The sequence below is a fragment of the Nerophis ophidion genome, linkage group LG12 (assembly GCF_033978795.1).
Source record: "Nerophis ophidion isolate RoL-2023_Sa linkage group LG12, RoL_Noph_v1.0, whole genome shotgun sequence".
Taxonomy (NCBI): Eukaryota; Metazoa; Chordata; class Actinopteri; order Syngnathiformes; family Syngnathidae; genus Nerophis; species Nerophis ophidion.
In genome coordinates, this window is record NC_084622.1 from 12,425,191 (window position 1) to 12,452,988 (window position 27,798).

At 43.4% G+C, this 27,798-nt stretch overlaps 1 protein-coding gene across 2 annotated transcripts in view; it reads right to left on the minus strand.

Moving 5' to 3' along the window:
* The window catches only part of b4galnt3b (beta-1,4-N-acetyl-galactosaminyl transferase 3b), a 110,285-nt gene that overhangs the window by 25,144 nt on the left and 57,343 nt on the right, over positions 1-27,798 (minus strand). For both annotated transcript variants that reach the window (XM_061916846.1, XM_061916847.1), the window contains exons 8-14: positions 25,130-25,208; positions 20,253-20,319; positions 15,827-15,961; positions 15,594-15,703; positions 10,400-10,500; positions 5,816-5,880; positions 4,897-5,747 (exon numbers count right to left, since the gene is read on the minus strand). In XM_061916846.1, the coding sequence (XP_061772830.1) occupies positions 4,897-5,747; positions 5,816-5,880; positions 10,400-10,500; positions 15,594-15,703; positions 15,827-15,961; positions 20,253-20,319; positions 25,130-25,208 (1,408 nt within the window). The remainder of the gene's footprint in view (positions 1-4,896; positions 5,748-5,815; positions 5,881-10,399; positions 10,501-15,593; positions 15,704-15,826; positions 15,962-20,252; positions 20,320-25,129; positions 25,209-27,798) is intronic.

Consider the following 27,798-nt stretch of genomic DNA (forward strand, 5'->3'; position numbering starts at 1 on the left):
CAATGGCTGCAAATTATCTCACCCTCTGAGAAGTCTCCATTTTTCTAATGTTTTTTGCAATGTTGCAAAAATGTGTACGGTAAAAAATGAAATACAAAATTTCTGTCAACGGAGATTTGCAACAACCTTTGATAGTAGGTTAATAGAGCTAATATAGACACTTAAATCATGTGTTTTCTTCATTATAAGACTTGTATAAGGCTTCAAATTTTTTTGCGGCTCTAGACCGATTTTATTTTTGGTCCAATATGGCTCTTTCAATATTTTGGGTTGCCGATCCCTGATCTAGCCTATTTCTATTCAGTGTCCTGGGCATGAAGTTAAAGTGCATCTAGCAGTGGAGGCTCCTCTATGGGGTCTTGGGGCACTAAGAGGTTAACCCCGTTACTACTGTTACTTCAGGTGGCCCTTGGCAAAGGCCTAGTACCTGACTGGCCCCTAGCCAGGGATACCGTGAAGACCTCAACGGCGGAGCAGGCGGAAGAGGGTAGATTTAAGAACTACCACAACGGCTGGGAGGCGGAGGAAGGGTGCAGCAGAAAAGGGTCCCCAGTCGTCTTGGACTCTATGCCACTGGACCCTGACCCGATTCTGTCAAGGATGGTGTGGTGACTGTCTATGCACCAGTCTGCACGTTAAACTAAGTCACGTACAGGCATCCTCCATAAAGGTATACAACCCAACCAGGAGTGCACCAGTCTCCCCACGTTAAACTATATTTTCAAAGACTACTCCAATTGTTGAGCTGACTATATGGCATTGCACTAGTGTTTTACAAGAATAAATAAATACAAACAGAATAATGATCTGATTGTTACGGTTCAGACTCCTGCCAGCGCCACTCATCCGTCTGTGCGCACCCTGGGACACGCCCACGGGCGCACACATCCAGGAACGAGCCGCGCGCGTCTCCGCCCTGCAGCAGCCGCCAGCTACAATCAATCACCGGCAATCGTCACACCTGACGGTAATGACAGAGCTGCCTTCATAAGCTCGGACAACCTGCCATCGCTCGCCGGAGTATAGCCTTCTGTACCTGAGTAAGCATTCTGCATCTGGCTTCCATCCCGCGTACTCGCTCTTCCCCTGCGATTTCCATGTTTCTGTTGTGTCTGAGGCTCCTGTTGTCTTCCCCCAGTACTCCCCGTGTTCCCCTGTGATCCCGGACTGCCTTTTGGATTCTCGACCTTCCGCTTGGACACGTACCTCTCGACGCCTCTCGTTTGCCCTGGACCCTCTGCCTGCCCCATGGACTTCCGCGTTCTCCGTATCTTCACCACTTTTGGTAACACACACCTCAGTTAAATTCTACACATAGTCTGTCACCCATTCCCTTTTGAATCTAGTGCACACTCCATTTCCTCAGTATGTTTTCTATTGTTTGATTATTATATATATATATATATGTATATATATATATATATATATATATATGGTTAATATATATATATATTTATATACATATATATATAAATAAATCTTTGTACATTACTGCCACTTGGTGTTAGTCTGCCGTCATCTCCACACTTAGTAACCACAACACTGACGTGTGGAGACATTTCACCCCAACCAATGTAGGTGGTGTACATTTGCAAATACTGTGCAAAGAGCTACGTCAAAAATGGCAGAAAGATGCAGCAGCATATAGACAAGTGGCCAATAATACATCATTATTGGAATTCCCCATCAAATCCCATTTCATTCATTCCGATGGAAGCTGTCCAACTTTGAATACCGTATTTTTCGGATTGTAAATTGCTCCCCTTTCGATCGACATATTTTACAATCAAGTGAAACGCAACAAAAATGCAACAAACAGTGAAATAGGGATGCGAAGGGTACAAAATAAACCCACCTACAATCTGATGTATCACTAAGCTTTAGAACTTTCTCTTTCCGCGTCTGTGGAAACACTTCCCGCCCACACTGCTTGGTGCCTCGTCTGAGCTGCTGTGACGTACATGACCGTAGTAACTAATTAGATGACCATAGTAACTAATTACAAAACCATAGTAACTAATTAGATTACCCTACTAACTAGTATGTCATACAAAAGTGAGGATTCCAACCATTGAAATACTTTGTATAGTTGAAGACTTACGGTCATTATGTGTGCACATCATAATGGCAGCTACACTTTCCATCTTAAAGGTCTAAAAAAATATATATTTGGGAATTTCCGGCCGGCCAGATTGAAAAGCTTAATGAACCGCATGTGGCCCCCGGGCCTTAATTTGCCCAGGTCTGCTCTGGAGTATAAGTCGCACTGATAGAGAGGCGATTGCGTTGCATGAAGCGCTAACACGAAGAAGGTTGTCCCGTAAAGATGTTTTATATTCATCTCCATGGCAACTACCTGGGCGTGGAGATGCACCTGTACGGTTGAGAATCCTCTCCCGGCAGCACCCATATGTGAATTTGTTCCTGGAGCTGTGGCCACCTTGCTTTTTACCCCCGTTTAGCTTTTTTTTTAGTTTTCTTCATTTCAGTAAGAGTAGGCTCCGCTTTTCGCCAGTCCTTTACAAGGTTCTCACTTACTCCAAAACTTTCTTTCTGCCGCTCGATTGCCCGTTTCTGCCACATATTTAATTGCTTCCAGCTTTTAACCTGCAGGATATGATTTCCTTTTCCGTGCCATTTTTGTTCAGCCCTTCTCAGTTTTTATAAGTGAAGTGAAGCGAAATGTGTTTATATAGCACTTTTCTCTATTGACTCACAGCGCTTAACATTGTGAAAACCAATACCTAAGTTACATTTAAATCAATGTGGGTGGCACTGGGAGCAGGTGGGTGAAGCGTCTTGCCCAAGGAGACAATGGCAGTGACTAGGATGGCGGAAGCGGGAATTGAACCTGGAACCCTCAAGTTGCTGGCTCGGCCACTCAACCAACCGAGTTATGCCGCCCCAAGTTATTATAAGTTACCGCCGATGTTAAAATGATCAATTTTTTTTGAGGTACGGAAGTAGCAAGTAGCATCTTTTTTTCACAGTTCACTTGTTCCATGACCCGCCCCCGCAACATTTTTATTGGTTGACTTGTGTGTGTGTGTGTGTGTGTGAGACGATTGCTGATATGCGCCTCGTCTCTTACATGAATGAGTTAAAGTTAAAGTACCAATGATTGTCACACACACTCGGTGTAGTGATATTTGTCTTCTGCATTTGACCCATCCCCTAGTTCACCCCCTGGGAGGTGAGGGGAGCAGTGGGCAGCAGCGGTGGCCGCGCCCGGGAATCATTTTTTGGTGATTTAAGCCCCAATTACAACCCTTGATGCTGAGTGCCAAGCAGGGAGGTAATGGGTCCCATTTTTATAGTCGGGGTTTGAAGTCATGACCTACCCATCTCAGGGCGGACACTCTAACCACTAGGACACTGAGTAAGTGATAAATAATGATAATAATGAAAGATAGATGTTAGAATCATTCTATCTAAATTATCACAAAAACTTTGTGTTACATTGATTTCCAAAGAGAAGAGCAAAAGCTGTCTTTGGAACCTACCAAGAGTAAGGCTCATAAAACTCCACTGTGTAGGGGAGAAGCAAGATGAAGGTGTTCCTGCGTCTTTCATGTATTAGAATCAAACAGAAAGATATTGTCTGACCCAAGAACTACAAAAACGAAGAGGGAGCAGGACTAGACTCCCTTCCTGGCGACCTCTTTTTGAACTGTTTTACGATCCTCTTCTTTGAACTCTTTTACGACCTTTTCTGTCAACTGTTTACGACCCCCGTCCCTTCTGAAGCAGCCGTTGACATGTGGTCAGAGAAAGTCCAAATAAAGGAGGAGGCATTCAATCTTTTGACCTCTTTTTGAACTGTTTTACGAAACTCTTTTTGAACTGTTTTACGAACTCTTTTCGAACCTCTTCTTTGAACTATTTTACTACCTTTTCTGAGAACTGTATACGACCCTCGTTCCTTAGAAACAGCTGTTGACATGTGGTCGGAGAAAGTCCAAATAAAGTGGCAGAAATACAATCTTTGGCCGGAGCGTGGGTGACACTGTAAAAGGTTACAGGTCAACACGTTTTCTACTCAATTGAGCCAAATTAAATTCTGTCTCTGTTTGATTATTTGCTTCTTGTCTTGTTTAATAGATGTCATCAGTGTTTGAACCTTACAAGATAGATAATATTATTTGATATTTTACGGTAATTAGTTAATAATTTCACACATAAGTTGCTCCAGAGTATAAGCCGCACCCCCCAGCTAAAGTATGAAAAAAACTGTGACTTCCATCCATCCATCCATCCACTTTCTACTGCTTATCCCTTTCTGGGTCAGGGGGCGTGCTGGAGCCTATCTCAGCTGCATTCGGGCGGAAGGCGGGGTACACCCAGGACAAGTCGCCACCTCATCACAGGGCTAACACAGTGTACAGTGGAAATTAATTTAATTGGTTTTTGATTTCATGACCCATCGCTGGGTCATGGCTTTGTTTGTTTTTGTCGCCACCTCGTCACAGGGCCAACATAGATACAACATTCACACACTAGGGACCATTTAGTGTTGCCAATCAACGTATCCCCAGGTGCATGTCTTTGGAGGTGGGAGGGGCCTATTCCCAGGTGCATGTCTTTGGCGGTGGGAGGAAGCCGGAGTACCCAGAGGGAACCCACGCAGTCACGGGGAGAACATGCAAACTCCACACAGAAAGATCCGGACCCCGGGATTGAACTCAGGACTACTCCGGACCTTTGTATTGCGAGGCACATACACTAACGTCTGTTTCGCTGTGCTGCCCACACAACTGATGTTATAATCCAAAAAATACGGTAATCAAAAAACGGTCAATATTTCCAAACTTCCCGAGCTTAACTTCCCGTGGTGAATTTCCGGAAACTTTCCGGAAATTTACCGTAAACCTTCCACCCCTTTGCCACCCTATTGACCTGGAAGGTCTGGCTCCAGTCGACCTCAGCGTCAAACACCGGCGCCGGGGTGACGTCTTCGTCGTCAAACCCTTCGAAGTCTCCCCCTGGTCCCCACAGAGCATCCACCTCGCTCTCTCGCCAGCGTTCGTCCCGGTCGCGAGGTTCCTCTTCGACTCGCCCTCCCTTGACATCCAGACCTGACCACTTCTGGTCTGCAGCGAACACTTTAGCTCTGCGAATGTTGTCCTCTATGTCCTGCAGTAGATGCATGTTCACCTCCAGCTCTTTGTCCATGAAGTTCCGTCTGCGGTTCGTGTCCCTAGGATTGGTTGCCAATAAGGACGCCTTGTTGTTTGCCTCTTGGAAGAGAGAGAGCCTTTCACCGACCACGTCTACGGCCTTTGTGACAGTTCCAAAGTGGCTTTCGGTCATTTTATCAGACCCGCTTTTGTAGTTTTTCTCTGTTTCCGGCTTCTCCCTTTCAATGATTTGTTGAGGCTTTACTCTCTTAGCTGGTTTTAGCTTTCCTTTTGGTGGCACTATTTCTTTACCCGGCCCCTTGGCTTTCGGATCTGGTGGTCTCTCTTGCCTGTACACTTCGGAGGTGGCCAAGGGGAGAGGCTGGGCAACGTCCCTGCCTGTCGTGCTCTCCACGCCAACTTTTGCTGAGCGCTCCGAGGCGTCGTTGGCTCGGCCCAAAGAGAAAAGTTTGCGCCTTCGTTTCAAGGCGTAATCGTCATAGTCGTCGCCGTAGTCCGACAACGGATTGGTGTCCCTCCGACGAGCCGCTTTGTCTCTGGGATACGCATCATTGCCAAAAAAGTCGTCGTCGTCTTCCAGAACCGACTTCCTTCTTCGGAAGCTGTAATCTGAAACAAAGATGTGTAAACTAAGATGGAAACGCCGACTTGGCATAAAAAAAACCCCAGAAATGTACCGCTGGTTGCGTCCTTCTCAAACGCCTCCGGTGGGTCGAGTCTCATGTACCTTGAGAAACCAAACCTGCAAGAGGAAATAGGAAAATATTTTAGTTTAATTTCATTTATTTATTTTTTTATTCATCAATCCAATACCATGATAATGCGATCCAATTCCAAAACCAAACCCGACCCAACAACATTCAGAATAGCAATAAACAGAGCAATTGTTCACGAGTGAGGGAAGAGTGGATCGTGAGATGGACAGGCGGATCGGTGCGGTGTCTTCAGTAATGTGGACGCTGTATCGATCCGTTGTGGTGAAGAAGGAGCTGAGCCGGAAGGCAAAGCTCTCAATTTACCGGTCGATCTACGTTCCCATTCTCACCTATGGTCATGAGCTTTGGGTTATGACTGAAAGGACAAGATCACGGGTACAAGCGGCCCAAATGAGTTTCCTCCGCCGGGTGGTGGGGCTCTCCCTTAGATATAGGGTGAGAAGCTCTGCCATCTGGGAGGAGCTCAAAGTAAAGCCGCTGCTCCTTCACACTGAGAGGAGCCAGACGAGGTGGTTCGGACATCTGGTCAGGATGCCACCCAAACGCCTCCCGAGGGAGGTGTTTAGGGCACGTCCGACCAGTAGGAGGCCACGGGGAAGACCCAGGACACGTTGGGAAGACTATGTTTCCCGGCTGACCTGGGAACGCCTCGGGATCCCCCGGGAGGAGTTGGACGAAGTGGCTGGGGAGAGGGAAGTCTGGGCTTCCCTGCTTAGGCTGCTGCCCCCGCGACTTGACCTCGGATAAGTGGAAGAAAATGGATGGATGGAATTTGTATAGTCGTTGGTACCCCTGATTGATTTAAGTGGATGTGGCAGGCAAACCATTTCACCGCCAGGACAGTTTAACTCGTTTCCGGGTTCGGCCGACCTCGTCTCACAAGAAGTTTTTCATTAAATATCCTACTTGAAAATGCCCTTGCTAATGTATATCTGCCACTTAATCAATTCTAATTCTTGGTTGGTTAAAAAAGTGAGTACCGCTTATTTAGCCGCTGGCCGGGTATGGCTCCGGTGCCATTTTCTGCTTTCGTAAATCACAACTTGTGATTGGACACTTTGGAGTGACAAGTGAGTATCAATATAAGGCTATTGTCAACAACTTTTGATATATTCAGCTATCAAAACTGTCTATCAACTGAATGTCCCCCGTTCGTTTACACCGCACAACCGCCGCTAATGTTAATACAAAAGAGCTGCGTCGGAATTCATACAAAACAGCAACACTGGAGCCTAATTAGACACGCAGAGAATATGATGAATACTTGTATATATTTATGCAATGTAAAATCAAAAATAAAAGTAACTTTCATCAATTTATGATCATGATTTATGGTAGGCCAGCAGAGAAGGCCTTGACTGCCAAAACACTTAAAACAAGTAAAGGACTAACATAAAATCTGCTTACAGAGAAGAATGATCTTATCAGACAGAATTTATATAAATGATAAGGTGAACATATTTTGATAGCCGGAAACCAGTTAATTCAAATGGGACTTATAATTTCAATACATTTTATTGACAGTCATTTTCACGACTACTTTAAATATAAGCCACACACACCTCATTATTGGACAAATGTTATTTTGTACATTTATTGGCCTCACAAGTCTATAAGCCACAAAAAAAGTATACCAATATTTACGCAGGCGCTTGTGTTCTTTCACAAATGTCACCAAAGACAGTACATTTTAGGGCTGTCAATCATTGGCCACCACACCACACCATTCCATTCTTGGGGTAACGATTTGATTCAAAAAAGATTCTTGGTTCAAAATCAAGACTTTTTTACTTTTCAAAACATTGTGCCAGTTCCATAATGAATTACAATCTTCCATAAAGTAAATAAACAGCTGTGGTCAATTTCTATATTGCTTCTTTTCCATCCATCCATCGTCTTCCGCTTATCTTAGGTCGGTTCGCGGGGGCAGCAGCCTAAGCAGGGAAACCCAGACTTCCCTCTCCCCCTCCACTTCGTCCAGCTCTTCCCGGGGGATCCCGAGGCGTTCCCAGGCCAGTCGGGAGGCATAGTCTTCTCAACATGTCCTCGGTCTTCCCCGTGGCCTCTTACCGGTTGGATGTGCCCTCAACACCTCCCTAAGGAGGCGTTCGGGTGGCATCCTGACCAGATGCCCGAACCACCTCATCTGTTTCCTCTCCATGTGGAGGAGCAGCGGCTTTACTTTTAGCTCCTCCCGGATGGCAGAGCTTTCACCCTATATCTAAGGGAGAGACCCGCCACCCGGCGGTGGAAACTCATTTGGGCTGCTTGTAACCTGTGATCTTGTCCTTTCAGTCATAACCCAAAGCTCATGACCATAGGTGAGAATGGGAACATAGATCGACTGGTAAATTGAGAGCTTTGCCTTCCGGCTCAGGTCCTTCTTCACCACAACGGATTGGTACAACGTCCGCTTTACTGAATACGCCGCACCGATCCGCCTGTCGATCTCACGATCCATTCTTCCCCCACTCGTGAACAAGACTCCGAGGTACTTGAACTCCTCTACTTGGTGCAGGGTCTCCTCCCCAACCCGGAGATGGCATTCCACCCTTTTCCGGGCGAGAACCGTTGACTCGGACTTGGAGGTGCTGATTCTCATTCCGGTCGCTTCACACTCGGCTGCGAACCGAACCAGTGAGAGCTGAAGATCCCGGCCAGATGAAGCCATCAGGACCACATCATCTGCAAAAAGCAGAGACCTAATCCCGCGGCCACCAAACCGGAACCCCTCAACGCCTTGACTGCGGATAGAAATTCTGTCCATAAAAGTTATGAACAGAAACGGTGACAAAGGACAGCTTTGGCGGAGTCCAACCCTCACTGGAAATGTGTTCGACTTACTGCCGGCAATGCGGACCAAGCTCTGGCACTGATCGTACAGGGAGCGGACCGCCACAATCAGACAGTCCGATACCCCATACTCTCTGAGCACTCCCCACAGGACTTCCCGAGGGACACGGTGGAATGCCTTCTCCAAGTCCACAAAGCACATGTAGGGCAAACTCCCATGCACCCTCAAGAACCCTGCCGAGAGTATAGAGCTGGTCCAAAGTTCCACGACCAGGACGAAAACCACACTGTTTCTCCTGAATCCGAGGTTCGACTATCCAACGTAGCCTCCTCTCCAGTACACCTGAATAAACCTTACTGGGAAGGCTTCTTCTCCTTATTTGAGATATTTAATCTTACTTAGATGTCAGTTTTTGCAGTGTACTGCAAATGTTGTACTGAGTAGCTAGACTCTTTATTTGCAGAAGTAGGTTCCATTTTTGGTAGTATGGTGAATCATCCTTGCTGCCTTTATGTGCTGCCATGACACCAAAAAACATACTTGCAGAGCCTCTTTAGATGCCCACTTAGCAGAAGTTTCACAAGACTGGACCCCGACTTAAACAAGTTGTAAAACTTATTCGGGTTTTATCATTTTGTGTTCAATTGTACGGAATATGTACTGTACTGTGTCCTGGGCATGACGTTAAAGTGCATCCGGCAGTGGAGGCTCCTCTATCAATCAATCAATCAATCAATGTTTACTTATATAGCCCTAAATCAGTAGTGTCTCAAAGGGCTGCACAAACCACAACACAAACCACTACGACATCCTCGGTAGGCCCACATAAGGGCAAGGAAAACTCACACCCAGTGGGACGTTGGGGACAATGATGACTATGAGAACCTTGGAGAGGACGAAAGCAATGGATGTCGAGCGGGTCTAACATGATACTGTGAAAGTTCAATCCATAATGGATCCAACACAGTCGCCAGAGTCCAGTCCAAAGCGGTTCCAACACAGCAGCGAGAGTCCCGTTCACAGCGGAGCCAGCAGGAAACCATCCCAAGCGGAGGCGGATCAGCAGCGCAGAGATGTCCCCAGCCGATACACAGGCAAGCAGTACATGACCACCGGATCGGACCGGACCCCCTCCACAAGGGAGAGTGGGACATAAGAGAAAAAGAAAACAAACGGCAGATCAACTGGTCTAAAAAGGGAGTCTATTTGAAGGCTATGGGATCTGGGGGCACTAGGAGGTTAACCCCTTTACTACTGTTACCCCAGGTGGCCCTTGGCATAGGCCTAGTACCTGACTGCCCCCTAGCAAGGGATACGGTGAAGACCTCAACAGCGGAGCAGGCGGAAGAAGGTAGATTTAAGAACGACCACAACGGCGGGAGAAGGCTGCAGCAGAAAAGGGTCCCCAGTCGTCTTGGACTCCATGCCACTGGACCCTGACCCCGATTCTGTCAAGGATGATGTGGTGACTGTCTGTGCACCAGTCTCCCCACGTTAAACTAAGTCACGCACAGGCATCCTTCATAAAGGGATACGCCCCTAACAGGAGGATTGTCATACTTGTTCGAGTGACCGGCGATAATGTACTGTATTGTGCAATCTACTAACAGAAGTTTCTTCACACATAATGATGGTTTCAACTTCAAGTCTCGCGACTCAAACATTTGGAATTAACTCCAAATGTGTAAAAAAAAAAGGTGTTTTTTGATGTACTTATTACTTGTATTGTCTCTATGTGCATATTTACTCACAGTTTCATGTAGCTGGGGTTCTCTGGGTAGAAGCAGCTGTTCTCTTCCTCCATGTGTGTCAGGCGAGTGTAGTCGTTAGGATATATGTAGGACATGTGCACCTGGAGAGAAGATCCATTCGGTGTTACTGTGTGCTTCCACAATTTGCTCAAAAAGTCACAGCATGTAGATAATAAAGCTTAGTTTTATATACTCACTGTTCCACAGATATTTTGTTCAACAACACAATCAAATACACAGTTTGTCATTGAGGTTGTACTGAATCATTTGGATTCAGATTGATGTAATGCATAGCACATTGAAGGCACTGTCTAAAAGTGATCAACGTGCACCTGTTGGAGCGTTTTTTGTTTATAATAACTTTCATAGAATATACGGTGCCAAGTATAGTTCATTGTTGTTTTTGTGTTTTCCTCCTTTCGGATAGGATTTTCGGTTGTTCCTTTTTTTTTGGAACCTTTTTCGCAGACTAGTTTAATTATAGAGTATATTCAATTGCCTTGACTCTGGAGGTGAAAGGAAGCTTTCAAAATAAAAGCCTGTCGAATGAATCCCTACTCTGCATCTGAGTCCTATCTTTTGACTAAGCCTGACAAATACTAAACTAGCACACTGCAAAAAGTGGAATCTAAATATGTCAAATAAGGGTGATATTTGCTTATTTTCTGTCTGATAAGATCATTCTTCTCACTAAGCAGATTTTATGTTCGAGTGTTTTACTTGTTTTAAGTGTTTTGGTCCTAAATGATATCAGTAAGATATTACATTTTGTTGCTGCGATTTGATGACCTATGTTGAGTAAAACACGCTTGAAACTATTTTTGTCCAAATGTCCAAAACACACCCAGTAATGGTGCATAGGAAGGCCGGGAATAAGAGGGGAAAAGGCGGCCAAAATGTTCAAAAGTCCCAATTTTGTCCAAAAGACCTCCCACGAGTCCAGTCTCACGAATCCCACTGCCGGCCGCACAAGTCCCAGGGTGCAAAAAATGCCCAAAACGCACCCAGAAAATTCCCACAGGAAGTGGGGGAGAAAAGTAAGAAAAGTCGGCAAAAGTCCCCAAAAATGTCCAAAATACCTACCCAGGTCCTAGTCCCACAAGTCCTGCCGCTGGCCGCACAAGTCCCGGGATGCTCACAATGTCCAAAACACACCCAGCCGAGTCCCACGGGGAGGGAGGGATACAAGTTGGAAAAGTCGGCAACAGTCCCAAAAATGGGTGTGTTTTGGACTTTTTGGGCATCCTGGGACTTGCGCAGCCAATAAGTAAGATTTTATGTGGGAGTGTTTTACTTGTTTTAAGGGTTTTGGTCCTAAATGATATCAGTAAGATATTACAGCTTGTTTCTGAGATGTGATGACCTATATTGAGTAAAACATGCTTGAAACTATTTTTGTCCAAAATGTCCAAAACGCACCCAGCAAAGTCCCACGGGAAGTGGGGGAGAAAAGTGAGAAAAGTCGGCAAGAGTCCCCAAAAATATTCAAAATACCTACCCAGGTTCCAGTCCCACAAGTCCTGCCGCACAAGTCCCGGGTTGCCCAAAATGTCCAAAACACACCCAGCAAAGTCCCATGGGGAGGGGGGATACAAAGTGGAAAAGTCGACAAAAGTCCCAAAAATGTTCAAAATACCTACCCAGGTTCCAGTCCCACATGGAGTGCCACGAGTCTTAAGACTTGTGGCACTCAAACCCGGGTGGGATTTGTGAACATTTTACCGACTTTTCTCACTTTCCTCCCCGCCTTCCCGTGGGACTTTGCTGGGTGTGTTATGGACACTTTGGTCATCCCGGCTGGTGGTAGGACTTGTGGGACTCGAACCTGGGTAGGTATTTTTGAAAATTTTGGGGATTTTTGCCGACTTTTCCAACTTGTATCCCCCCTTCCCTGTGGGACTCGGCTGGGTGTGTTTTGGACATTCTGGGCATCCCGGGACTTGCGCAGCCATACATAAGATTTTATGTGAGAGTGTTTTACTTGTTTTAAGGGTTTTGGTCCTAAATGATATCAGTAAGATATTACAGCTTGTTGCTGAGATGTGATGACCTATATTTAGTAAAACATGCCTGAAACTATTTTTGTCCAAATGTTCAAAACACACCCAGCAATGGTGCACAGGAAGGCGGGTAAGAAGAAGGGAAAAGGCGGCCAAAATGTTCAAAAGTCCCAATTGTGTCCAAAATACCTCCCACGAGTCCCGCTGCTGGCCGCACAAGTTCTGGGATGCAAAAAATGTCCAAAACGCACCGAGCAAAGTCCCACTGAGAGTGTGGGAATAAAGTGAGAAAAGTCGGCAAAAGTCCCCAAAAATTTTCAAATTACCTACCCAGGTTCCAGTCCCACAAGTCCCGCCGCCGGCCGCACAAGTCCCAGGATGCCCGAAATGTCCAAAACACGCCCAGCCGAGTCCCACGGGGAGGGGGGATACAAGTTGGAAAAGTCGGCAAAAGTCCCAAAAATGTTCAAAATACCTACCCAGGTTCCAGTCCCACATGGAGTGCCACGAGTCTTAATACTTGTGGCACTCGAACCCGGGTGGGATTTGTGAACATTTTACTGACTTTTCTCACTTTTCTCCCCGCCTTCCCGTGGGACTTTGCTGGGTGTGTTATGGACACTTTGGTCATCCCGGCTGGCGGTAGGACTTGTGGGACTCGAACCTGGTTAGGTATTTTTGAACATTTTTGGGATTTTTGCCGACTTTTCCAACTTGTATCCCCCCTTCCCTGTGGGACTCGGCTGGGTGTGTTTTGGACATTCTGGGCATCCCGGGACTTGCGCAGCCATACATAAGATTTTATGTGAGAGTGTTTTACTTGTTTTAAGGGTTTTGGTCCTAAATGATATCAGTAAGATATTACAGCTTGTTGCTGAGATGTGATGACCTATATTGAGTAAAACATGCCTGAAACTATTTTTGTCCAAATGTTCAAAACACACCCAGCAATGGTGCACAGGAAGGCGGGTAAGAAGAAGGGAAAAGGCGGCCAAAATGTTCAAAAGTCCCAATTGTGTCCAAAATACCTCCCACGAGTCCCGCTGCTGGCCGCACAAGTTCTGGGATGCAAAAAATGTCCAAAACGCACCGAGCAAAGTCCCACTGAGAGTGTGGGAATAAAGTGAGAAAAGTCGGCAAAAGTCCCCAAAAATTTTCAAATTACCTACCCAGGTTCCAGTCCCACAAGTCCCGCCGCCGGCCGCACAAGTCCCAAGATGCCCGAAATGTCCAAAACACGCCCAGCCGAGTCCCACGGGGAGGGGGGATACAAGTTGGAAAAGTCGGCAAAAGTCCCAAAAATTTTCAAAATACCTACCCAGGTTCCAGTCCCACATGGAGTGCCACGAGTCTTAATACTTGTGGCACTCGAACCCGGGTGGGATTTGTGAACATTTTACTGACTTTTCTCACTTTTCTCCCCGCCTTCCCGTGGGACTTTGCTGGGTGTGTTATGGACACTTTGGTCATCCCGGCTGGCGGTAGGACTTGTGGGACTCGAACCTGGTTAGGTATTTTTGAACATTTTTGGGATTTTTGCCGACTTTTCCAACTTGTATCCCCCCTTCCCTGTGGGACTCGGCTGGGTGTGTTTTGGACATTCTGGGCATCCCGGGACTTGCGCAGCCATACATAAGATTTTATGTGAGAGTGTTTTACTTGTTTTAAGGGTTTTGGTCCTAAATGATATCAGTAAGATATTACAGCTTGTTGCTGAGATGTGATGACCTATATTGAGTAAAACATGCCTGAAACTATTTTTGTCCAAATGTTCAAAACACACCCAGCAATGGTGCACAGGAAGGCGGGTAAGAAGAAGGGAAAAGGCGGCCAAAATGTTCAAAAGTCCCAATTGTGTCCAAAATACCTCCCACGAGTCCCGCTGCTGGCCGCACAATTTCTGGGATGCAAAAAATGTCCAAAACGCACCGAGCAAAGTCCCACTGAGAGTGTGGGAATAAAGTGAGAAAAGTCGGCAAAAGTCCCCAAAAATTTTCAAATTACCTACCCAGGTTCCAGTCCCACAAGTCCCGCCGCCGGCCGCACAAGTCCCAGGATGCCCGAAATGTCCAAAACACGCCCAGCCGAGTCCCACGGGGAGGGGGGATACAAGTTGGAAAAGTCGGCAAAAGTCCCAAAAATGTTCAAAATACCTACCCAGGTTCCAGTCCCACATGGAGTGCCACGAGTCTTAAGACTTGTGGCACTCGAACCCGGGTGGGATTTGTGAACATTTTACCGACTTTTCTCACTTTTCTCCCCGCCTTCCCGTGGGACTTTGCTGGGTGTGTTATGGACACTTTGGTCATCCCGGCTGGGGGCGGGACTTGTGGGACTCGAACCTGGGTAGATATTTTTTAACATTTTTGGGACTTTTGCCGAATTTTCCAACTTGTATCCCCCCCTTCCCTGTGGGACTCGGTTGGCTGTGTTTTGGACATTTTGCGCAGCCATACATAAGATTTTATGTTAGAGTGTTTTACTTGTTTTAAGGGTTTTGGTCCTAAATAATGTCAGTAAGATATTACAGCTTGTTGCTGAGATTTGATGACCTATATTGAGTAAAACATGCTTGAAACTAGAATATCAAGTGTTGCAAAGCTGTGTCATCAACACTTACAAGTATAAAACTACTTTTTTAAAGCAATCATTTCTTATTTCAAGTATGTAAAAAAAAATCATGACTTGGACACAATTGTGTCTCATAATTAAAACAGATGACAGCCAAATGGACTTTGCTGTTTTATTTTTAATGAAACAATAGAAAATACGTACTCATATAGTAGTACACGTTATTAGTGACAATATACTTATTTTAAGGTATTTTTGGGTTCATTGAGGTTAGCTAATTTTACTTGTTTTGGAAAGTCTTGACAAGCCACATGTTCTTGTTCTATTGGCACATCATTTTGCTTAGTTCAAATAAAATACCCCTAATTTTGTACTTTTTTTTCTTGTTTTTTGAACACTGACTTTTTGCAGTGTTGGGAGTGAATTTCGGTTGATCCGTTTTTTTGAAACTTTTATCGCCGACTAGTTTAATTAAAGCCTATATTGAATTGCCCTGACTCTGGAGGTGAAAGGAAGCTTTCAAAATAAAAGCCTGCCGAATGAATCCCTACTCTGCATCCGAGTCCTACCTTTTGACTAAGCCTGACAAATAATAAACTAGTAGCGTTAGGAGCAATACATACAAACTGCAGCCCTTGGTAGCGAGTGAGTGGAAAGTCTTTGATGGTGTAGCTGGGTTTGTACAAGCAGTCGGGCAGAACGCCTCGGAGGAGTTCCTCCTCCATCAAAGGCACTGGCAACATAAAGAGCAAAGAAGGGTGACTTCAGGTGCGGAAACGAAACTCCTGCGTGGCTGTTGACCCGAAAGTGTGGTTTAGACGAAAGAAAACAACGACACAAAGGAAGAGTCTCTAACCTCGGTGAAGGGCGTCTCGCGGGTCTTCCTTCAGCATGTCTACAGCGGCGCTGTGCAGGGTTGGCGGGGGCCGCCGGTGGCTCGCAGAGGTCTGCGGTATGTGCGCCACATCGCTCATTTGCAACGCCGACTCGTCTGTGGGACAAAGCCACGGGGTGTTCAGACATAAGTGAGCATTTCCGAGCATCTTTGCAAAAAACAAAAGAAGGATGCTGAGTCACTGTGAGAGGTTATTGTATTAGTACTGGGCTTTTTTTTTTTTATACCTGACTGGATTGTACAGAAACATGCTTTCTCTTCATGTTTCTAGGGAAATATTTTGGTGAGACATGGCAAACATACGTGAATTGGTTATCTTTTTTTTTTTTTTTTTTTTAAATTAAATCGACATAAAAAAACACAAGATTCACCAATCCAAAAAACCCTCCCTCCCCCATTCACACTCATTCACACAAAAGGGGTTGTTTCTTTCTGTTATTAATATTCTGGTTCCTACAATATAGAACATTACAGTCTGCAAGGGATACAGTTATTAATACTAAAAATATAACTATAAATAGATGCAATCTCCAAGGGTTACATACATTAATATTAACAATATAAAAATATATATTAATGCAGTCTGCAAGGGATACAGTTATTATTATTAACAATACAACAATATATATCAATGCAGTCCGCAGGGGATACAGTTATTAATATTAACAATTAGGGGTGTAACGGTACGTGTATTTGTATTGAACCGTTTCGGTACGGGGGTTTCGATTTGGTACGAGGGTGTATCGAACGAGTTTGTAACCTAAAGTCTTAACAAGCTGCTCTGCAGCTGCCTCTGTCTGAGCAGTGAGCACCCAGCATTGTCCCACCCACACAACCATCTGATTGGTTACATACAAAGCCAATCAGCAGTGCGTATTCAGAGCGATGTATCAGCAGTGCGTATTCAGAAAGCATAGAGTCAGTGCTCCGGTGTCGAGATGAGCAGATATGTGTTTAGCAGGTGAGCAGCTGACATCGTACACTCCCCAAATTATAAAAAAACACCTCCCAGTCACAACTATTACAAACATCACTATGAGCCCGTTGACCTTCTAGAAACTTAAACTGCAGCTCAGCTCTCTCATAGTTCTGGGTTGAGGTGAAGGCTAATTAGCTTTTAGTGTAAGATTAGCTCATTTTGCTGTGTGTGTGTGTGTGTGTGTGTGTAATAAAAGTCAACAACAGGCTTCCCAAATGCTGTAATAAATTAAGCATGATGAGTTGACTTGAAACTGTTTAATGTTGCACTTTTTATATGTAAAAGAAAGGTTTTGTCATTTTATTTAATCAAAGCAACAATTTGAGGCAGTTTAATGTGAACTAACGTGAGGAGAATTATTATACTGTTCCCAATGTTAAAAGGATAAAGCCATTGTTTACAAATTTGGTAAATAAATAACCAAAATATTTATATTTTGTTGCTTTCTTACTGTGCCGAAAATGAACCGAACCGTGACCTCTAAACCGAGGTATGTACCGAACCGAAATTTTTGTGTACCGTTACACCACTATTAACAATATAACAATATATATATCAATACAGTCTGCAAGGGATACAGTTATTAATATTAACTGTTACGTACAGAGGGCTCGCAGCTTGCTGCGAGGTTTGTTCCTCCGGGATGCAAACGGATCACTCCGGACAGGACATGCAGGTAGGAACATGATTTATTCGCAGCAGGTTGCGTACAGCAAAACAATGAAGCCAGGACGAGTGTAGCGAGAGAGGTGAATGAATAGCTCTCTGATTAGTGGTCGGCAACAGGCGAGCGTGCCGACGACTAACCAGAGGCAGGTGAACCCAATTAATCCCCACGGAAACTAAAACAAACCCAGAGGTGCACAAACAGTAACTGAGGGAGTTCAAAACTAATAGAAAATAACAAAACATGATCCAGGCCGCAGATCATGACAATTAACAATATAACAATATTTATCAATGCAGTCTGCAAGGGATACAGTTATTAATATTAACAATATAACAATATATATCAATGCAGTCTGCAGGGGATAGTTATTAATATTAACAATATAACAATATCTATATCAACACAGTCTGCAAGGGATACAGTTATTAATATTAACTGTTACATACGGAGGGGTCGCAGAGGTTCGTTCCCCCGGGATGCAAACGGACCACTCCGGACAGGACTTGCAGGTAGGAACATAATTTATTCGCAGCAGGTTGCGTACAGCAAAACAATGAAGCCAGGACGAGTGTGGCGAGAGAGGTGAATGAATAGCTCTCTGATTAGTGGTCGGCAACAGGAAAGCGTGCCGATCACTAACCAGAGGCAGGTAAACCTAATTGATTGCCATAGGAAACTAAAACAAACCCAGAGGTGCACAAACAGGAACTGAGGGAGTCCAAAACTAATAGAAAATAATAAAACATGATCCGGGCCACAGATCATGACAATTAACAATATAACAATATATATCAATGCAGTCTGCAAGGGATACAGTAATTAACATTAACAATACAAGAATATATATCAATGCAGTCTGCAGGGGATACAGTTAATAATATTAACAATATAACAATATACATATCAACACAGTCTGCAAGGGATACAGTTATTAATATTAACAGTTACGTACGGAGGGGTCGCAGAGGTTCGTTCCCCCGGGATGCAAACGGACCACTCCGGACAGGACTTGCAGGTAGGAATATGATTTATTCGTAGCAGGTTGCGTACAGCAAAACAATGAAGCCAGGACGAGTGTGGCCAGAGAGGTAAATAAATAGCTCTCTGATTAGTGGTCGACAACAGGCGAGCGTGCCGATCACTAACCAGAGGCAGGTAAACCTAATTGATCGCCATTGGAAACTAAAACAAACCCAGAGGTCCACAAACAGGAACTGAGGGAGTCCAAAACTAATAGAAAATAACAAAACATGATCCGGCCCACAGCTCATGACAATTAACAATACAACAATATACATCAATGCAGTCTGCAAGGGATACAGTTATTAATATTAACAATATATATCAATACAGCCTGCAAGGGATACAGTTATTAATATTAACAATACAACAATATATATCAATGCAACCTGCATTGTTATTATTATTAACAATATATATCAATACAGTCTGCAAGGGATACAGTTAATAATCTTGACAGCTTGCTGCGAGGTTTTTTCCCCCGGGATGCAAACGGATCACTCCGCACAGGAATTGCAGGTAGGAAGATGATTTATACGCAGCAGGATGCGTACAGCAAAACAATGAAATGAAATCCCAGGAACACCCTTCCTACCGTCAAGCATGGTGGTGGTAGTATTATGCTCTCGGCCTGTTTGGCTGCGAGTGAAACTGGTGCTTTAAAGGGGACAATGAAAAAGGAGGATTACCTCCAAATTCTTCAGGACAAGCTAAAATCATCAGCCCGGAGGTTGGGTTTGGGCGCAGTTGGGTGTTCCAACAGGACAATGACCCCAAACACAGGTCAAAAGTGGTAAAGGAATGGCTAAATCAGGCTAGAATGAAAGTTTTAGAATGGCCTTCTCAAGGTCCTAACTTAAATGTGTGGAAAATGCTGAAGAAAACCAACACATTTAGTTGAACTGCACCAATTTTGTCAAGAGGAGTGGTCAAAAATGGAAGCTTGTGGATGGCTACCAAAAGCGCCTTATTGCAGTGAAACTTGCCAAAGGTCATGTAAGCAAATATTAACATTGCTGTATGTATACTTTTGGCTGCTCACATTTTCAGTAGAGCCATAATAAACTCATAAAATAAGCAAACTTCATGAATATTTTTTTGTGAACAAGTATGTGCTCCAATCACTACATCACAAAAAAATAACAGTTTTAGAAATGATTGGAAACTCAAGACAGCCATGAAATCATGTTCTTTACAAGTGTATGTACACTTTGGATCGCGACTGTATACATATATATATATATGTATATATATATATATATATATATATATATATATATATATATATATATATATATATATATATATATATATATATATATATATATATATATATATATATATATACATATATATATATATATATATGTATATATATATATATATATACATATACATATATATATATATATATATATATGTATATATATATATATATATACTGTATATAGACCCCCGGTCTAACTTTTTTAACCCAATGTGGCCCCCCGAGTCCAAAAGTTTTGAGGACCCCTGCCATACAGTATGTGTCATCCTTGCTAACTGGTAACATAGCTCAGACAAGACTTGTCTCCATGGTCCCAACCTTTGCTATCCCTTCTCAAGGTTTCTTCTTTTTCCCCGTCTGGGTTTTTTTGAGTTTTTCCTTGTGGGTTTGTGATCAGGGAATATATTGACTGATGGATGATTAGTGTGTGTGATGTGTGCAGGACACTTACTGACATAGAGGGAAATATACTTGGAGTCAATCACCAGAAACCGGAACTTGTCCTCCAGCAGCTTCCACTGGGCCAAAATGAACAGAAAATAATTATTTGTTAGTGTCACCAAACATTTGATTTTTCACTTTTTTTTTTTTAGAGAGTGACAAAAATGTCTTGAATAACAGAATTTTGTGTTATTTTAGTTTAGTTTTAGTGTTGTGTTATGTTGCGCCAAGTAAAATTCCTAGTTTGTGAACCCCTTCTCAAACAATGGCAATAAAAAAACTCTTCTGATTCTGATTTTTAAAAAATGTGAAAGCTATTTTTGTTCAAGCTGAATTTGCTAACATTTTGTCATATTATTTTTTCCTATTTAATTGTCCAGTCAGACTTAAAAAGAGAGCTATTATTATATTTCAGTCAATGTTACTACATTCAAGAGATTTGCAGTTATTATTGCTGTTGCTATTATTTTTTCACTACTGGAAATGAGCAAAGAAATATTATTTAGGGCATAATAAAACATGTTAAGTAACCTCAGCCCGTGACCTCAAAGGGAATAAGCGGTAGACAATGGATGGATGGATGGATGTATGGAAGTAACTTCAGAGAAACAGCGTCTGAATTTGTGCAAAGTAGAATGAATTAAAAAGATCACATTTTCATAGCGAGAGCACAAAACCCTTCTAAATATACTTTAAACAATATTATAAGTGTCATGTTTTGTGGTCACGTTCTGTTCTGTTTTGGACTCATTGTGCACTCTTGTTTGTTTTGTCACCATGACAACTCATTAGTTTTACCTGTTATGCATTCACGACTCACGCACCTGTCAATCACTGCAACACTATTTGAGCCTGTAGTTGCCAGGCAGTCCGCCTGGCGACATCACCCTCTACACACTCCTGACACTTCTGATTGCTCACTTCTTGCCATTGTTTCATGCTTTTCACGTCACAGTAAGTGTAGTTTTGTTTCATGTCCTTAGTCAGTTTATGTGTTAGTTTTGTTCCTGCGTTAAGTTTCTTCCCCGCCTTGTGCGCGTCCTTGGTTTTGTAGTACTTTTGAGTGTTAAAATTAAAATATGTCATTTCCTTCACGTCGTGTCCGGTCCAGTCGCTTTGCACCACGGGAAAACAAACCTCCCCAAAGCCCACGTCATGACAATAAGAGCACTCTCAACATGAAATATTACCCACATCGCCACCTTTAGCCTTGGAAAGGTGGGATTGGATGCTGCCAAGGTCTGAGCCAATCAGTGGCCACGATACTAAATAGTGCACTCTGATCAGTTTGTTGTTGATGGTCAAAAAAGGTTTGAAAATGCTTGTTGTAGGAAAAAAAATAACATAGAACACGCTAGGGTTGTTACGATACCAATATTTTGGTATCGGTACCAAAATGTATTTCGATACTTTTCTAAATAAAGCGCTCCACAACAAATTTGAACCAAAAATGTTAGTGTACATGAAACATATGTTCATTATTGCAATTTAGTCATTAAATAAAATGTTGAACATACAAGACAACTTGTCTTTTAGTAGTAAGTAAACAAACAAATATTCCTAATTAGTCTGCTGACGTATGCAGTAACATATTGTGTCATTTATACACCTAGTATTTTGTCCACATTATGAGGGACAAACTGTAAAAATTGATTATTAATCTACTTGTTCATTTACTGTTAATATCTGCTTATTTTCTGTTTCAACATGTTCTATCTACACTTCTGTTAAAATGTAATAATCACTTATTCTTCTCTTCTTTGATACTTTACATTAGTTTTGGATGATACCACACATTTAGGTATTGATCCGATACCAAGTAGCTACAGGATCATACATTGGTCATATTTAAAGTCCTCAGGTGTCCAGAGACATAATTAAAGAGTTTGTAAACATAATATGAATTTTAGAAAGACGAAAAAAGATTGTTTGATGCTAAAAATATTGACATAATCATAGTAGTTCCGACTAAATACGCTTCTGTACTTGGTATCATTGCAGTGGATGTCAATTGCAGCATTTGTTTACATTCCGGAATGGCATCATTAGCGGTGACGGCGGTGAGCTATTGTATCCTCCTACGGTGTGTAGTGAAGCATGTTAAGCTATTCCTCATCCTCCAGTGATAATACTACTTGTAAGAAAATTATTTTATCTGTCGCCATGAAGGCCAGGATTAGTGATTTAGAAGTTACTAGCTAGCCATGTCTTAAAGCAGCTCTTCCTGCGGGTGTTTCAGTGTTATAACTTCACCTTTATCTTTACTTTTTACACCAAAATGCGTCCATTCTCCCTTTTCTGTCTACACACTGTGTCTGCTTGTAAGTACTCTGTATGTGTGTACTGCCGAACATGCTCCTAAAACCAGGGGTGTCAAACTGAAATACAGAGTGGGCCAAAATTTTAAACTGAACAAAGCCGCGGGCCAAGGTTGAACAAATTAACCTTTTAATAGGGACCCAAACAAGTTTTGCATTGAATATTGCACAAGCGAGACTTATATAACTTTATAGTGACATGCAAAATCGAGTTTCAAATAATACTAATAATTTAAAAATAGCAATGGCATATCAAATCAAATTTGAATAGAAATTGAATGCCTCTTTTCTATTTGCAGCCCTCTCAGGTAATTATCAAAATAAACTTTTCCCACAGGCTAATAATACATTTTTATATTGTAGCGTCCAGGAAGAGGTAGTGCCGCAAGGGGTTCTGTGTATTTGTTCTGTTGTGTTTATGTTGTGATACAGCGCGGATGTTCTCCCAAAAAATGCTTGTCATTCTCGTTTAGTGTTGGTTCACAGTGTGGCGCATATTTCTAACAGTCTTAAAGTTGTTTATGCGGCCACCCTCAGTGTGACCTGTATGGCTGTTGACCAAGCTTGCATTGCATTAGCGTGTGTGTGTGTAAAAGCCGCATATATCATGTGACTAGGCCGGCACGCTGTTTCTACGTAGAAAAAGCGGACGTGACGAAAGGTTTTAGAGGACGCTTGAGGCAGTGCCCTTAAGGCACGCCCCCAATATTGTTGTCCAGTTGGGAATCAGGAAAAATTTAGGAGAATGGTTGCCCCCTGTGATTTTCGTGAGGGGTGCTGAAATTTGGGAGTCTCCTTGGAAATAATACCGGCGGGCCAGCTCTAATGTTAATTTGATATTGCCTCAAGGGCCAAATGAAAATACACGGCGGGCCAAATTTGGCCCACGGGCCAGAGTTTGACACCCATGCCTAAAACCAACAACAACGCGCCATCATGCCAGTAAAAAAAGGGGGTGGCGGTACTTTCCAAAGGCGGTATAGTACCAAATATGATTGACTAGTATTGCGGTACTATACTAAGTCATTTACATAACAGTGTCCTATCCACACAGAGGAGACATTTATGGACTACAAGCTGCTACTTTTTCCCCCGATGCATTGAACCTGCGCTTCATACAACGATGCGGCTCATTTTAGTTTAAGCTTCACATGCCACCAGTTAATTTAACCACGTGAAATAAGAGCAATGAAATTGAAGAATGGGTGACAGTGGCGGTCCGCTAACTGTATGATCAGTGTCAAAGCTTGGTCCGCATTGCCAGCGGTAAGTCGGACCCGTTTCCAGTGAGGGTTGGACTCCGCCAAGGCTGCCCATTAGGGCTGCGAATCTTTGGGTGTCCCACGATTCGATTCAATATCTATTCTTGGGGTCGCGATTCGATAATAAATCGATTTTTTCGATTCAATGTGATTCTCGATTCAAAAATGATATTTTTCCGATTCAAAACGATTCTGTAATCATTCAATACATAGGATTTTAGCCGGATCTACCCCATTCTGCTGACATGCTAGCAGAGTACTAGATTTAAAAAAAAAAAAAATGTTTTATCAACTGATTGCAATAATGTAAATTGGTTTTAACTATAAACAAATCAAAAATATGACTTATTTTATCTTTGTGAAAACATTGGACACAGTGTGTTGTCAAGCTTATGAGATTCCATGCAAGTGTAAGCCACTGTGACACGATTGTTCATTAATTTTTATTTTTATAAATGTCTAATGATAATGTCACTGAGGGATTTTTAATCACTGCTATGCTGAAATTATAACTAATATTGATACTGTTGTTGATAATATTCATTTTTGTTTCACTCCTTTTGGTTTGTTCTGTGTCGTGTTTGTCTCCTCTCAATTGCTCTGTTTATTGCAGTTCTGAGTGTTGCTGGGTCAGGTTTGGGTTTGGAATTGGATTGCATTGTTATGGTATTGCTGTGTATTGTTTTGTTGGATTGATTTTAAAAAAAACAAAAAAAACTAAAATCCATTAAAAAAAAATGAGAATCAATTTTAAATCGCACAACGAGAGAATCGCGATTCAAATTCGAATCGATTTTTTTCCCACACCCCTACTGCCCATTGTCACCCATTCTGTTCATAACTTTATGGACAGAATTTCTAGGCGCAGTCAGGGCGTTGAGGGGATCTGGTTTGGTGGCTGCAGGATTAGGATCATTTTGCTTAATTCAAGTGAAATACCCCTAATTTTTGTATTTTTTTCTTATTTTTTAACACTGACTTTTTGCAGTGTATCATTATGTCAAGATAATGGCACTAGCATTTACTTAGTTTAGGAATATTTTTCAACATATTGAGCAAAAAGGTATTTTTGTTTTATTCTACCAAGAAAAGTGCACTTTTTTTATTAGTGAGAATATACATATTCTAAGATATTTTGGGTTCTTTTTCAGGATAGCTGATTCTACTTGTTTTGGAAAGTCTTGACAAGCTCAATTTTCTTGTTCTATTGGCAGATCATTTTGCTTAGTTCAACTAAAATACCCCTCATTTTTGTTTTTTAAATTTTTTTCTTGTTTTTAAACACTGACTTTTTGCAGTATACTTACCGCCACCTCCACGTGGTCGTTGCCTTTGTCATTCTGCTTGTGGATGACTTCAAAGAAATACCTCCTCTGAGCAGAGAGCCTGTTGAGCAATAAAAATATATCAGTTACAATAAGAAAAACCGAAGGGAAAAGCAACAAACAAAAACTTGAGAGTATATCATTAATACTACTCTATGTCACTATACATACAGTACAGGCCAACAGTTTGACCACACCTTCTCATTAAATGAGTTTTCTTCATTTTCATGACTATTTACATTATAGATTGTCACATCAAAACTATGAATAAACACATGTGGAGTTAAGAAAAGGCAAAATAACTGAAAACATGTTTTATATTCTAGTTTCGTGAGTTAAAACCCAGGACAAGTCATAACAAAGACTATAAAAAATGAGACCCATGATGCCTGCTTGGCACTCCGCATCAAGGGTTGGAATTGGGGGTTAAATCACCAAATGATTGCCGAGCGCAGCCACCGCTGCTGCTCACTGCTCCCCTCATCTCCCATGGGGTGAACAGGGGGATGGGTCAAATGAAGAGGACACATTTCACAACACCTAGTGTGTGTGTGTGTGTGTGTGTGTGTGTGTGTGTGTGTGTGTGTGTGTGTGCGTGTGTGTGTGTGTGTGTGTGAGACAATCATTGATACTTTAACTTTATCTTTAGTTTTTAGGCCAAATTTCGTCCATGCTCCCTACCTCTTGAAGCTCATGGAGAGAATGCCAAGAGTGTGCAAAACAGGAATCAGAGCAAAAGGTTGGCTATTTTAAAAACATTACAATATAAAACATGTTTTCAGTTATTTCACCTATTTTTTAGTTAAGTAAATAACTTACATTCATAGCTTTGATGAGACAATCTACAACAGGGATCCCCAAAGTACAGCCCGTGGGCCGGATGCGGCCCGCAAGCGTATAAAAAAATCCGCTCACGGGAAGCTACAAGTTAAAAAAAAAAAATTCAAATTGTAATTATTATTTTTGAAATTTGTCCTTTCTAATCCATTTAGCACCACCTTGTTACTCTCGGTGTCTCCTAGCCGCTCAGGCATACTATATTGTCGAAAAATACATTTTGTCATCGATCACGTGACATCATTGCACTCACCCCGCAGGGTCGGGCGAGCACGCAGCAAGTGTGCACTCTTTCGGTCAATTAGTGCAAATTTAGAATTGTTTCGTACAAAAAAACAACAATATTCATCCATCTTCTTCCGCTTATCCGAGGTCGGGTCGCGGGGGAAACAACAAAAGCAGGGAAACCCAGACTTCCCTTTCCCCAGCCACTTCGTCTAGCTCTTCCCGGGGGATCCCGAGGCGTTCCCAGGCCAGCCGGGAGACATAGTCTTCCCATCGTGTCCTGGGTCTTCCCCGTGGCCTCCTACCGGTTGGACGTGCCCTAAACACCTCCCTAGGGAGGCGTTCGGGTGGCATCCTGACCAGATGCCCGAACCACCTCATCTGGCTCCTCTCGATGTGAAGGAACAGCGGCTTTACTTTGAGTTCCTCCCGGATGGCACAGCTTCTCACCCTATCTCTAAGGGAGAGCCCCGCCACACGGCGGAGGAAACTCATTTCGGCCGCTTGTACCCGTGATCTTATCCTTTCGGTCATGACCCAAAGCTCATGACCATAGGTGAGGATGCGTAGATCGACCGGTAAATTGAGAGCTTTGCCTTCCGGCTCAGCTCCTTCTTCACCACAACGGATCGGTACAACGTCCGCATTACTGAAGACGCCGCACCTATCCGCCTGTCGATCTCACGATCCACTCTTCCCTCACTCGTGAACAAGACTCCTAGGTACTTGAAGTCCTCCACTTGGGGACAGTGTCTCCTACCCAACCCGGAGATGGCATTCCACCCTTTTCCGGGCGAGAACCATGGACTCTGACTTGGAGGTGCTGATTCTCATTCCGGTCGCTTCACACTCAGCTGCAAACCGATCCAATAAGAGGTGAAGATCCCGGTCAGATGAGGCCACCAGGACCACATCATCTGCAAAAAGCAGAGACCTAATCCTGCGGTCACCAAACCGGAACCCCTCAACGCCTTGACTACGCCTTGAAATTCTGTCCATAAAAGTTATGAACAGAATCGGTGACAAAGGACAGCCTTGGCGGAGTCCAACTCTCACTGGAAATGTGTTCGACTTACTGCCGGCAATGCGGACCAAGCTCTGGCACTGATCGTACAGGGAGCGGACCGCCACAATAAGACAGTCCGATACCTCATACTCTCTGAGCACTCCCCACAGGACTTCCCGAGGGACACGGTCGAATGCCTTCTCCAAGTCCACAAAGCACATGTAGACTGGTTGGGCAAACTCCCATGCACCCTCAAGAACCCTGCGGAGAGTATAGAGCTGGTCCACAGTTCCACGATCAGGACGAAAACCACACTGTTCCTCCTGAATCCGAGGTTCGACTATCCGGCGTAGCCTCCTCTCCAGTACACCTGAATAAACCTTACCAGGAAGGCTGAGGAGTGTGATTCCACGATAGTTGGAACACACCCTCCCGTCCCCCTTCTTAAAGGGAGGAGCCACCACCCCGGTCTGCCAATCCAGAGGTACCGCCCCCGATGTCCACGCGATGCTGTCTTGTCAACTAAGACAGCCCCACAGCATCCAGAGCCTTAAGGAACTCCGGGCGGATCTCGTCCACCCCC